Here is a 14565-nt window from a genome sequence, read left to right as displayed (position 1 = left end):
TCAACAAATTCCAAATCATTGACACCAATATGTGGTCTTGCATTATCTTGTTGTATAAAGATAGGAATGTTTGAATCTGAAGCTGGCCATTTTGATCTAATGGCAGGAAGAACTTTCTCAATCAAACAAGTCCTAGTGATATCTTTAGTTACTGATAGAATGGGTTTTGTTTCGAGAGTTCCTGCTAATCGATTTTTGCTATTCCGCTTAGCTGGTTCCTTAACTACAAATGGAAAAATACCTATTTTTCCAGAAAATAGCTCAATTCCATTTTCATCAAATCGAGGACGAGCAACAGCAGCCATAAACATAACTTTTGGAATAAAGTTTTTACTTTGCAAGAGCGATATGGATCAGGCTCATGTTCTCAGGAAGTAGGTAGTACCTTTCACTCTTTTTAGATAAAAAAAACCATTTCTCGTCAATGTGAACATAATTAAACATATTCACAAATTTTGGATTTGTCTGAATTGTACTCCGATCAAGCATTGAAAAGCAGAATTCAAGTCGTACCTTCTTATTTTGTTCGGTTAGTTGAGGCTTAATGGAATTGGTATGTGTCCGAATAGTGCCATCTTTTATCCGCCGAAAGACAGTTGATTTTGCCATGTTCATCGCAAAAGCTAGAGATCGAATATTTGTTCGACGACAAAGTGGAGTTTCTTTAACTTGATTAATGTTAACTTCCACCCGTTTTCTTCCAACTCTGCCTACAAGTTTCGAAGACACATCCAACGGTGTACCATTATCAACAGATGATTTACATTGCTTCCAAATGCGTAAAATAGTTCTTCTTGATTTGTTGAACAAAATACCAGCTTGTTTTAAAGATCCATATTTGAGTTTTCCTTCCTTGCTTTCTTTCAAAAGCCAATCTGCAATGGCTTGACGTTCTTCAAATTTTAATCGCTTGTTTTTAGTGGTTGGATCTTCCGGAAATACAACTATACTCATTTCTGGAGTATAAGCAAGAAACGAAAAAAAGGAGATGAAAGAAAACAATACAATAGTCCTGCAAGAGAAATTATTCAAAGGTAACAGAGGGAAAAAATGACATGAAAATATAAAAAACTTCTCTCTTAATAGCACTTGCTAAAAAAATTCAAACAAAATTATGATTTCGCGCCATAAATTTAATGTGATTTTGGCGCCACAAATCTAAAAATAATTGGAATCAAGAAGAGGATTTTTTTGAAAAAAAAAAATGGTTCACAGAAATGGGACGATCTTCTTCATTAGAGAAAGAGAAAGTGGTTTCTAAACTACTTGGAAAGAGAAAAGAGAAAATGAGTAATTTTGGGAACATAAATCTGAAAAGTCACTGTGCTTTTATCTTTTTTGACTTTTGCCTTCACCAATATATTGGAGAGAGAAAATGAGTGTACTTTTAAAAAAAAATTGGAATGCGTATATTTTGTTTTAAAATTTTAATATTATTATATTTTGAAGGGCAATTTGGTAAACAAACATAGAAAAAAATTGAACAAAGTTCACAGCTAAAAACATCAAATTAAAAATATTTTTTTATAAAATAACCAGACCTAGATGAAGAGAATTGTTGGTTAAGCTTTGAAGCGTTGATACGGCAGGCATGGTTGCAAGAGTTTGAAGCAATTGAGGGTTATCTGCATGGAGATGCTAATATGGAGGGCGAGTGGGGAAGATGAATCTGAAACAGAGCACACAGAAACTCAATTAGTGTTTGCTTCATACTAATGACAATATACATACAAATTAAGGTGAGGATTTCTGTACATTACCTTTATTTGATTTTACCTGTGTCCAATCTAGTCAATATACAAAGACCCATAAAATTTTCGAAAAATAAACTGTTAAAAAAAAAGGAAAAATTTAACCCACACAAAGATAAATGACGAAGAGCTCTCCGACCAACCGGAAAGAAAGACCAATTTGTAGTAAAGGTATGCAACAATCTGCAGAGAAAGGAGCGGGAAGCAGGGGGAGAGAAGTCTGGGAAAAAATGGATTAGTAGAAGTGAAAATGAATGGGGAAATTAGTTGTCTCAACACAGATGTAATACGTGTCTGCCGGGAAAAAAAGCTAGTGAACTCAAATGCGTACACGTTGCTAAGCGAGAAGAAATGGAGAAATAGAGTGGGTCCAAATTCATAGTACAATTTACATTACTTTAAGTACAATAATGGGATGTTGTGTTCGTCCTATCAAGTCCCATTTCTATATAGGAGTAATATATTATTATTAGTTAGCATATTTTATAAATATTTGAAAATCGTCTCAAAAAGATTTTAGTTTTACTTAAATATTTGGTTAATTAGTTTAGTTATATAATAGTTTATATTTTTGAAGTGATTAGTTTATAATTAAGTCGATTATTTTATTTCGTTAAGATTGATAAGCTCATAAATTAATTATATCAATTCATCTTATTTTAATTACTAGCCGACTTGTTCCAATTAACTAAGTTTGGCCATATTTGTAACTTAAATTGGCTAATTTTGTAACTCATTTGGCCAAGTCCTAAATTACAAATCTGATTCCTCCCTTAACAATTATTTCAACTCTTTTAGGCCATTTTGGGCCTTAATTCCAGCAAATTGCCAGCCCACTTCCACTATTCCATCTTTCCAGCAACCCATTAACAACAAACAACAATACAATACAACTAGCCCACTTTTCAATCCCAATAACCCATTCCTTTCAACGTGAATGACAAAATTTCCAGCAATACAAACACAACAATAGATATAACGTACAAGAGCAATACACCGACCCCATCCCTTTTTTCTTTCCAATTCTATGCAATATCACAGCAGGCTAAAGCAGAAGCAACGTCTCCTTCACCAGAGGTTCGTACAGCAGCAACGTGCCTCATCATTGGGGGTAGTGGGATGAGGCCACGTCGAGCTCCAAGGACGATGGGAATTGATCCAACCGTCCATCCTCCATTCCTTTTCCGGAATGGAGTTGAGATTTCAAAAAAACTTGTTTCCTCTTAATGGTGTAAGACTTTTGAGGATTTGAATTTCGAATTTCAGCCTTTCCCCCCTAGAAATCGAACCCTAGCTCCCCCTATATAATTTTTTTGATGGTTTCGGTAGGAGGGGAGGGAAAAACTTTCTTAGGAAGGCAGTAGAAAAACATTGGAAAAGTTTGGAGAGATTTTGATTGAAGATTTAGGATAAGAAAAGGGGGCAGAAGTTTTTTAGTTGGGAAAGCGAAAGAGAAATTGAGGTTTCATATTTAAAGAAGTCGAATACGGTATTCTAGTCTGAAGTTCTTGAAGGGGTCGGTGTTCGAAGTCGATTCGGACATTTGTTTTGAAATTCTCGAAACTCATCTTTGGTGTGAAGTTGATGCGCCTTTAGTTCGTTGTTTGTCCAGTTTGCTGCACCCTATAAGGTAACCCCTGCTTTTAGTTCGTATTTCGGTTATATCCAAAATGCTAGTATGTTAACTATTGAGTTATTCGAATGATAGAAATTTGGTTTGTTTCGATTTTTGTTTGGTTTCAAGTCAAGAGTAAAGCTTTTTTTTTTGTTTAGTCAATCATTTTTTTTAGTTCATTCCTTTCCCATGTAAACTTGGTTTACTCCTTCGAATATGGTTTATTTTGCTTCCGGATAGTGGTAAGAGTAGAAGTTCGTCGTCTCCTCTTGTCTATTGTTCATCTTTCAGTTTCTATTGTGACATGAATATATGTATGGGTGTTAGTGGGCTGTTTAGTGACTGTTGCTATATTTTTCCCGCCTTAGTTCTCATATAATCGTGATCAGTTTTCGAAATGACCGTATTAGTCCTAGTCTGCTCTTGTTTAGTACAAATTCATGTTATTTGCTTAAAATTCGACGTCATACCCTTCATTCTTTCAATTCAAATGGAATGAATGAACAAAGGCGCCAATACATGGAATTATATATATATCATATTTTACCGTTATCTCGAGTTCTTGCATCGTATTCGTGATTGCTTTGTTTCCCTTTTCCAGATTGCATCTCCTCTGTTTCTAGTTTTCTCTTCGATTTATTATGTATCGTCCACCCTCTTTGTCCCCTAAGCTGCGGTATCCTGGAATATGTGGACACTAGTTTAGCGATTTGGGGGCAGACACGATGCGAAAAAATTGATTTTGGTCTCACAGATTGTTGATTTGTGTGAGTTTGTATTGTCCCTTCCTGTTATTTAAAAGAATCTGCCCCTTTGTTTGTTAGAGTATCTTTCCGCATGCCTCATACAAATTCCTTGCTTATTTTTTGGTAAGTTGCTAGTATGCATCATTGTGAATGCGTAGCCACTAGCTCGGCTTCGCTTATTTATTCATTTTTAAGTATGTTTCTGTGGTTGTTAAGATTAACACATGGCTCCTTTAATATTCTTCTTTTCTTCGCCTAGTTTGGTCAATGTCCTAAAGGTTAAAATCAGTAGCGATTTGATCAACTTGATAATTCATTATTTTCTTTAGATGGAGCATTTAAGTTAGATTTTCCTTAGCTTGTTGATACAAGGGTCATTTGTAATAATGTTGCCATGGTTATTTTATATTTTGTCCTTATTTTGTTCCAAGTTTATAATAGTATAAAATTTGTTTATTTTTCTTTTTTTTTGGAGTACAAGTACAGTGAGCATGCCAACATGAACTAGTTAATCTGTGTCATTTTCTATGATTCCACGTCTTACTTCCTTAGCCAAATGTAATTATCTTAGGTGTATGTTGTCATTTGTACATTTGGTTATCAAATTAATCGATGGTGGTTTGCTCTGTCTCCTTTTCCCTTGATGACCTCTTATTAGATTTTTATTTTTTATTTTTTCATTTTTTTAACCTTTTGCAAAGCATGCCAAAAATCATTTTCATGTATGTATTTTTGATATGATAATATTTGGTTGTTTCTCCTTTCCTTCATCTATGTTGTCTTGGGGGTTTGTGATTTTATTAGCCTAGAATGATCTTTGGTTCAAGTCTCCACCATGTTTCGCATAATATTTCTTGTTTAAAATTGATTACCGTTTGTCAATTGAGTGAAAGCGAAAAATCCGAATTTCTTACTTTAGTTTCCAAATTTTGTCTTTGTTAGAGTCGGATTTGCGAGGTCATTTGCAAAGCATGGTCTTTTTTTTGTGGTTAACCTTTCATTATGTGACATGCCGATTTTTTTTATTTTTTTTATTTTTTTTAAATTCCAAGGATAAATTCCTATGGCTCCGTTTTGCTGCCTATAAGTTTTAATAGTTCTTTAAATAACTTGTCAATATGAGAATATACATGGAATTGGGAATTGGCAGAGACTAAAAAAGGATATAAATATAAAATCTAATTTGATCATAATTTGCATATTGTTTGCACCTACGGTCTCCGGTTCACATTAAGCTTTGATCTAATCGATTGAATGACGCACATGATATGATTTTGCTCCCTTAAAAGAGTTGGTAGTATGTAAATTCTAGAATATGTAGTAGATAAATATTAGAATATGGTAGTATGTAAATTCTAGAATATGTAGTAGATAAATATTAGAATATGGTAGTATGTAAATTCTAGAATATGTAGTAGATAAATATTAGAATATGGTAGAATGTAAATTCTAGAATATGGTAGTAGATAGATATTAGAATATGGTGGTATGTAAGTGCTAGAATATGGTAGTATATAAAATTTAGAATATGGTAGCATATAAATTCTGTTTTATTTGACCCTTACTTACTAAATTTCCATTTTTGTGTTTGCATGTGAAATCTGTCCGGGTTCTATGGACCCTCTCCTTGCATTTTCCTTTGGGCCATGGAGGCCCAATTCTATTTTTATCCGAGTCAGCCAGCTATAAAAGTCGACGAACAGGTCCCGAAGCTGAAAGAAGCAACAGATCGAAAAATTGAAGAATTTGGGCTAAAGGCCCACCCTTAATTCAAAAAATAATAATTGTATTTTGTTATTTTTGGGCCTAAGCCCACTTATTTGTTATACTTATTAGTTCTTAGGACAGGTGCAAGTGGCTCAAATGGGCCGAAGACCCAAAACGAAAATGGGTCCAAGTATTGGTCCAGGCGGACAGAGAAACCAAACTTGGGCCCGAGTCTCTCTCCCTCTTTATTTTATTGTGTTTGCGTGCTTGTTAATATTTGCCGCTAGTCTTAAGGTCGAAAGATTCAAATTCCCAAAAGATACCCATTTTAAAATTAATCACTTAACTAAGTTATTCGTCTTTACTTGACTTAGAAAATAAACAAACAAATAAATAAATTTTACAAAAATGCCTCACTTAGATAATATGTCAACATTTCCTTCTTCTCCCTTAGAATGGTCCTAAATAGTTTAATTTTGCAATTCAAACTAAGTTACAGTTAATTTAGCCAAATAAGTAATCGTCGGATAACCGCATTAGCGGGTGTTCTAGGTGCTTTAAAACCCTTCCTAGAACACTAATATGGATCCCCGAACCCTCTTATATTTTCAATTGATTCCCTGTTTTAATCTATTGAAAAAATAGTTTTCTTGATTTTTTCTTTAAAAAATTAAGTGGCGACTCTTAAACCAATCAAAATAACATTTTTAAATAAAACAGGAACCAGTAATGATTCTCGAATACAGGCCACGTCCAGGTGTAGGCTCGGGACATGACAAAAGTTATATAAAATAAATTTTAATTTGGTTTGGGATTGACTTTTTTAATGTTAAAACCAAACCAACCCAAGTATAATTTGTAACACCCCAGAATTTTTTTTTAACTAAGACTCGAACCATCTTTCGTTGTGAGTAGGATTTTATCGAGGAACTAAAAGTTTCTTGAGTGTTAAGGTCACTAGAGTATCACATTGAGTTCCAAGAAGAACTAAAGAGAGTTCATTTAAGTCATTCCTAAGTTCTTCTAAGTTTTGGGTCAACTTCAAACTACCATAACATTTAGCACAGGATGAGTTAGGTGGCCCATAAGATATCAAATGAAAGGTCTTTGAATTATCTTTCCAACGCCATCAAGTTTGCTAATTTTAGAGTTTGGATGAGTGAGATATGCCCTTTTGAAGTCAGGTTGTCCAATTAAGGAAAGTTACCCGAAAATAGTGAGGGATATTTTGGTCTTTTCCTTACCTAATCAAATTTAATTCATTTTTAGTAAGGGTTTAGGGGTCTAATCTAATTAGGTTCAGTTTTATAATCCTAATATATGCCTAGGATTTTAGTTGAGAGTTCAAGAAGAGAAAAAAGGAGATGATCAAAGCTTTCGTCGAGATTTTTGAGCTTTGTTGCGGATTTTCGCCATGGGTTTAATCCCTAAGAGGTATGTAAGTTTCCATAGTATTGGGTTCTTTCACCCACACGCCAATCATATTATTTTCAGCGTAATTTCATTCTCAAAAGTTGAAGGTTTTGAGTTCTTGATAAGTGAAAGTTCATTCTAAATCTTGTTTTGTTGGATTTTAAATGAATTTTTGAGATGAAAGTTAGTGATTTGAGTGTTATTTTGAGTAGATTAGTTTGTACTTAGGTTGGGTAATTGAACCTAAGGAAAACTTGAGAAAAGAAATCGACTAGAAATGATTTAGGATCAGAAAACAAGAGACGAAATTCGTCAAAATTCTGCCTGTGAGGGGCTTGGGGGGCTCACCCTAGATGCGCCACAATCATGCCTCTGAAGTTAAGGGGCTGGCGCCCCGCGCCAGGCTCGCCTGCCCCCATTCCTTTTCCGTCGGTTGTCCCGTTTGAGTCCCTTTAAAGTGTACTTTCACTCCATTTTGTTTCTAACTACTTTAAACTACTTCTAAACACCTAGAAATCATTCATAACATGAATCATAACCTTGAATTCATAATTCAAATTCAAGTAGAGTTAAGAGTTAAGTCTTAAGAGTTCTTTCGAACATTTAAAGAAAATCTCTTTGAGTCTTTTTTAGGAGTCTTCTATAATTTCTAATAACTTGTTTCAAGACTCGAGCAAGTGAGTATGAGAATGAGGAGAATGTATTCATGAGTCTACTTTATCATGACGAGATCCTTCATATCATGAACCATAACTCTTGAATTCATAATTTACATTCAAGAGAAGTTAAGAGTAGAGTTCAAGAAAGCTTTTGAGTTCAATTGTGAATCCTTTGAGATCAACTATCGATTTGAACTAAGTTTTGAGAAAATAAGTATGAGAAAGGGGAAGAGTTGTATACATGAGTTCCATACTGTTATGTAGACCCCTGAGTCGAGTCGTTCATAGCCATAAATTTCGAATGAACTCCATAAGTTGAGTATCTTTGAGAGGAGTAGTATCTTCAAGTTCTAAGTCTTAAGTATTGAGTTCCTAACCCTTTTGAGATTATATTCCTAATCATGGGGCTATTACATGTTACCCATGAAGGTCCTTGAGTTGAGTTGTTCATGCCCATAATTCCGCATGAACCTTATGAGTTGAGCAGTTTTGAGATGAGAACTATCATTGAGTCCTTGAGTTGAGTAGTTCATGTCCATAATCCGCATGAACCCCCTCCCCCCCCCCCCTTATGAGTTGAGTATTCTTGAAATGAGTAGTGTCATTGAAGTTCTTGAGTATTCTTGAAATGAGTAGTGTCATTGCGAAATAGATCATCAGTATCCTTTGTTATATTTTCGGGTCAAAATTTTCCCCATCGTTATCTCAAGAGACCACAAATACCCAGTCATAGGTTTTCTGATCTCAAAGGCACTTTGTAACACTCCAAAAAAGTTTAAATTGATATCTGCATTTTCAATTAATCATTTTTCGATTGAAGATTAAATTTTACTTCACACTTTCTAAATGTGAATTTTACAATATTAAAAAATCTGCTTATTTTAAACTGTGATAATATTTTTAAAGGAGTATTACGAGGTATTTATGTAAAATACTTTTATTGTCATTCTCTAAATTTTCCATCTCCTCTCATTCATGTCAAATAAATCTCAATATTCTCTTATCACCAAATCAACCAATAAGACTTAATTTCTTCTATTTATTTATTTTTACTGAAACTCAAGTTACTCTCTCCTAAATTAATTTTCTAAATGTTCATTCAAATTTTGAAAATTATATTTAAATATCACTTTTGTTTATTTAAGATCAAAATATCACTCAACTATATCTATTATCTTAAAAAATACTACTCAATTACTTCAAAAATCTCGTTTTCTCCTAATTAACATGTCATGTCATTAAAATCCCATTTTTTAAAATAATAAACTTCTTTAATTCATCCATTTAACTAAAATTATAATCTTTTTTTTAAAAAAAAAAATACATTAATTTACGAAGAAGAAAATTTCATACTATGAACCCTTTATCATTTTTTTTATACTATGGAATAATAAATCTTTAGAACTTAGCATAATGTCATTACTAAAAAAAAATAATTAGGTTTTAACGTACCAACTAAGAGAGAATGAGGCTTTTAAAGTATTTAGTATTTTTAGAGAAAATTGTGATAGTTTTTGAAGTAGTACGCATTTGTTGACCAATTAATTTATGTTTAATTATTTTTGAAGTTTTAGCTATATCAACTCATATTTAAAAACATTAAAATCTAATATTTGATAACAAAATTAGAATCTGACAAAATCCATCCTAACAAAGTCATAAATTATTTTATTATAAATATATGAATTCTAATAATATATGCAATAACAAAGAAAAAATAAACAACATAATGTCAATCCATATTCAAACATCGAAACTGCATACACTTAACATTATTCAAAACTTCCTACATAAAAATAAATTAAATACTAAATAAATTACGTATTCATTATATTTTATTTTAAAAAATACTAAATAATACGTATTCATTATATTTTATTTTAAAAAATACTAAATAAGTTCTGTTAAATTAGGTCTTAGGCCTAACCCACACCCCAAAAGCTAGCTCAAAGGGAGGAGGATTGTCCAAGCCTTATAAGGAGTCCACCCATCTCATTAACCACCGATGTGAGACTTTTGTCATTCTTTAACACCCCACCTCTTCCCAGTGCTTAGCATCTGGTGCGTGGGCAATTTTGATTTTGGGGACCCCAACATCGGGGGAGACGGGTCCTGCTCTGATACCATGTTAAATTAGGTCTTAGGCCTAACCCACACCCCAAAAGCTAGCTCAAAGGGAGGAGGATTGTCCAAGCCTTATAAGGAGTCCACCCATCTCATTAACCACCAATGTGAGACTTTTGTCATTCTTTAACAAGTTCTTACACTGGACAGAGATAGGAGTTATTACACGTAAATCCTTTATTTACTAGGACTACGAATAATATTATATTATACAAAAATACTAATTATGGAAATAATGTAACTTCAAATTTGTATTCCAATTAGGAAAAGGAATCCTTTTCTCAGTTGAAAACGAATTTTGAACTTGTTATATATAGGACCTAATATTATACAATTTTTCTCATTCTTCATTCTAAATTGAAAGAATTATAATTATGATTACAACAGATAAACGTTGGATTAAACAGTATGTTCTTGGTGTTGGATTTAATGGCCCTGTATATTTGGCAACACATTCTTCTGCCAACAATTATTCACAAGCTGTAGCTGTCAAATCTGCACAAATTGGATCAGATGAGTACTCTATTCTACGTGAAGAAGGAAAAATTTTGAACAAATTAAAAGGTTGCCCTTACATCGTTCGATGTTTTGGGGAAGACGAAAGTATTGAATACACAAAGTGGACGTATAATCTCTTGCTTGAATGCGCCCCTAGTCGCACTTTACGAGATTTCATACTTTGGAATGGAAGAATTACGGAACCAGTGGCAGCACTTTATGCATATCAACTCTTGACGGGTATCCGTCACATTCATAACAAAGGGTTTATTCATGGGGATATAAAATTAAGTAATATACTTATTTATCCGGATAACAAGTTGGTAAAAATTGCGGATTTTGGATCAGCCAAAGAAGAAACAAGTCGTGAGCATCAAGTTTTTGATATATGTTCTATAGGGTGTGTTGTCGCAAAGATGCTTACCGGAAAGTACACTTGGTATAAGGGACAGATTAAACAATATCAACGTCAGATTTGTGGTCTTGATATGCCTGATGAAGAGTATTTCGATGATGCTTCTAAAATGGCTATAGATTTTGTAATAAATTGTTTGTTTTGTGAATTTAGATCATTGAGTGTGGATGAACTAATTAATCATCCTTTTGTTCAGAATGCAATTACTACTTGTGGGAATGAAGATCACATGATCAGCATCTCTAGTACTCATACTCCTTTTGGTGATTATTGGGTTTTAGAGCGTGATTTGTTTACTACAACTTCTGAGGAATGGAAAGCCAAAATAAGGAGATCGATCAATGCTCACAAGAAAGAAAGATATACTTGTGGCTTATCAAGGACATCACTCTAGATACGAAGATAAAAAATTAATGTAGTAGGTTAATTAGTACGGTGCTATATCTTAATTACTCATATACTATCTTGTTCTTCAATATTATTTATTATCTATTGTTTTTTTTTGCTTCGATTATAATATTATATATTATTATTATTATTATTTTCTGCATTATCGTATTTATTTTTCTTTCCATACGAAATTTTATTATGCTTCACTTGAACCAATATTCTATTGAATTCACAAAAATGTCCAAATTATTATTATTATTTCTGCGTTATTATAGTTTTCTTTCCGTACATAATTTTATTATGTTTCTTGCATATGAATGATAGCCTAAGCTGCCTTTAAAATTTGATAGCCATTCCATTAAAAAAAACCACAATAAACTTACATCAATATTAAATGACAAACACATTTAAGAAATAAAACTTGCATCAATAATAAATGACAATCACATTTTTATTTTTTTGGGGTTTTCTAATTGATCCTTGAGCAAACTTTTCTAATTTCACCTTGATTTCCAGTAAGGACTTGAACTCTTCCCATTTTGACCATAGATTCACCAAAATCCTTAAAGAAAGTAGATCCATATTGATTAATTCCTTGTTTTTTGAGATAATCTTTGGTTTCACTATCATCAAGTAAAGCAGAATCAGAAGTAAAAAGTCCTCTTCTTTTAGCCACAAGCTTATAATAGGAATTATCAAATGTCCTAACACTTCCAGGGTCCATTTCCACAAGGGTATTTTGGTCATTTGGTGGACACTTCTTTTTCAAATTTTTTATATAGTTTGGATCCAATGAGGGATCTGTATCTCCTTTACCAGTAAAGTTGTAAAGACGATTGTTGAAGGATGAACAATGTGAGATTCCAATTGTGTGAGAACCTGTTAAGTGGCGAAGTCAAAATTTTTACTAAGAATTAATTGTTTTTTTTTTTTAAATCTTGAATATATTATATGTAATTTAAACTTTAAAAGAATTAATTAATGAGTTAATTACCTGATAATACAACAAGGTCCTTGACACTTAGTCCTCTTTGCAAGAATCCTTGTTTCAATGATGTTATGTTTGCAAAAGGAGGAATTAAATTAAATAAAGCTTCTGTTATATTTGACACACTTCCATCTCTTCGTCCTGTTTCAACTTCCCATGACGGTCCCTTCACCTGATCACATTTAAATTAATTTACAAAAATATAAGAGATCATAATATACATCATCAACGTAAATAATACTTATATCATCGCAAAATTTTATCTGTTATAACATAGTTAAGTCACCATGCATTTTCCTAATGAGTGTTGGATTGGTGAAAAATGAATCTATTACACAAATTTTCCACTGATCCGCAATCAAAAAATTCTTTATTTCTTTGTAGTGAGTGATGTGCTAGTGTAAAAATACACTTTACACGAATGTTGTGTAAATAATTTTATACTATCAAATTATCTTTACATGTATCTTACGTGTTATAGCAGGTAACATAATTTGTTTTCTAAGATTTCAAATCTATATTTTAAGAACATTTACATATAAATATCTTTTGGATCATGACTTGATAATATAGAAAATAAATAAATTATACTGACGATATATATAACTTAAACTCGTTTTAATTTAAAAAAAATATATGACTTAAACTCAAATTTAAAAACATATATATTTACCGCAACAGTGACATCTCTTGCAACTAGAGCAACAATATCTGCACAAGAAACTATGCCAGGGCAAGATTTTTCAAGAGCAGTCTTCACTTTATCAATAATTTGATATCCTCTAAGGCTTAAATTTGGGATTGAATCTTTCTCAGCTTGTTTTGTTGGGGAATCCAACAGAACTGATCCATCACAACCCTACCAAAATATAAAGGAAATACATAAGTCAGTGTATTTGATATGACGAAAGTCAATTTTTCACGAAAGAACTCTTTTCGTGAAAAATTAATATATTTTTTTCACGTTTGATTAATGAGTGAAAAAATACTTTTTGAAACGAAATATATATGATTGACCGATGGAACTATATATTGAGTAATGAAGATCAATATATATAATAGTGTCTAAAGTGCTAGCTAATTAGAATTTAGAACAAGAAATACAAAACTTAAAAGATGAGAGTAAGGAAAATGACTTCCATGCAAAAATATTTTCTAATAACCAGAAAATGACTCTTTCGTGAAAAGTATTTTATAAAAAAAATAGTTTTTATTTTTTAAAGAAAAATTCACTCAATACCCGCTTTGCGCCTGTTTTGTCAGGATTTTTGTCAGATCTCAAAATGCGATTCTACTCTAGATTAGATTAAACTCAAAATTTCTAATTATTAAGAATAGAAGGTTACTTGCCACACTACCATAATCTATTTCCGCTATTTTTAAAAAGAGCTTTTTATACAAAACACACACTTATAAAATGATAGTAACAAAAAATAATTAATTTTTCATACGTACCCTAACAAAACAATCATGATAGTGCATTCTCAACAAAGGGGCAGCCAGGCTAGGGACTCTTGATATAACATCATCAACAATTTCCTTCGATATTAATTCAACATGAGGACATGTTTTGTGATAAAATCCTACTTTGAGTACTTCTCCATTTGCATGGTTTGAACTAAATGCAATAAGGAAAAAAGTCAATGAAATCAACAAATAATTTGAATTATTAATTGCCATTTCAATTATGGTTTGAAGAAAATGCAAAGAGGTTCCTCTCCTTTTATATTATACTTAGTATAGTTAAGATTTGTATATTTTTCCTTTTTATTACATGATTAATTAGATTTGAAGTAGTCGTGAAGAGACGTAAGAACGTGGGTTCTTTTGACATTTTTTAAAATTATGTTACAAGTTGAATTAAAGACCTAATTGAATCATAAAAAATATTTTTCTATTGCCATAATAAACCTACTCATCAAATTGTGGTTTTATTAATATTGTCTAAGACGAGGTGGCGGTGAGGATATTTCGGTTTTATTATTATTGTCTAAGATGAGGTGCCAGTGAGGATATTTCTGTTTGGTATAAGGGATAAAGATAATAATTTTGTGATAAAATGTGAAATTATTTTATTTTTGTGTTTGGTTGCAATTTTTGATTCGTGTATGTATAAATAATCTTGCAATTATTATATCTTAATGTTGGTATATCTTTTTACTAAAAGCTAAATGTGAGATGATTCTGACATAAAAATAATAAAATTATGGTGAAATGGATAGGCTCTCTCCATCTTTAATCATATGATTTCAAATTTTG

The 14565-nt window shown here is 32.1% G+C and overlaps 2 protein-coding genes across 2 annotated transcripts; one reads left to right on the top strand and one right to left on the bottom strand.

Moving 5' to 3' along the window:
• Window positions 1–10389: 10389 nt before the first annotated feature.
• LOC107058129 (mitogen-activated protein kinase kinase kinase 3-like) lies at window positions 10390–11322 on the top strand. Its single transcript, XM_015303470.1, has one exon. The coding sequence runs from the start codon at window positions 10390–10392 to the stop codon at window positions 11320–11322; it is 933 nt and encodes a 310-aa protein (XP_015158956.1).
• Window positions 11323–11649: 327 nt separating this feature from the next.
• LOC102581939 (peroxidase 27-like) lies at window positions 11650–14021 on the bottom strand. Its single transcript, XM_006363443.2, has 4 exons — window positions 13762–14021; window positions 12980–13165; window positions 12313–12478; window positions 11650–12197 (listed from the first exon to the last, which is right to left on the bottom strand). The coding sequence occupies exons 1-4, from the start codon at window positions 13984–13986 to the stop codon at window positions 11788–11790; spliced, it is 987 nt and encodes a 328-aa protein (XP_006363505.1). The 5' UTR covers window positions 13987–14021; the 3' UTR covers window positions 11650–11787.
• Between the last annotated feature and the right edge of the window lie 544 nt (window positions 14022–14565).

The sequence above is a fragment of the Solanum tuberosum genome, unplaced genomic scaffold, assembly GCF_000226075.1.
Source record: "Solanum tuberosum cultivar DM 1-3 516 R44 unplaced genomic scaffold, SolTub_3.0 scf00440, whole genome shotgun sequence".
NCBI lineage: Eukaryota > Viridiplantae > Streptophyta > Magnoliopsida > Solanales > Solanaceae > Solanum > Solanum tuberosum.
The sequence above is the reverse complement of the archived record's forward strand: the minus strand, read 5'-3'. Positions and strand labels throughout refer to the sequence as shown.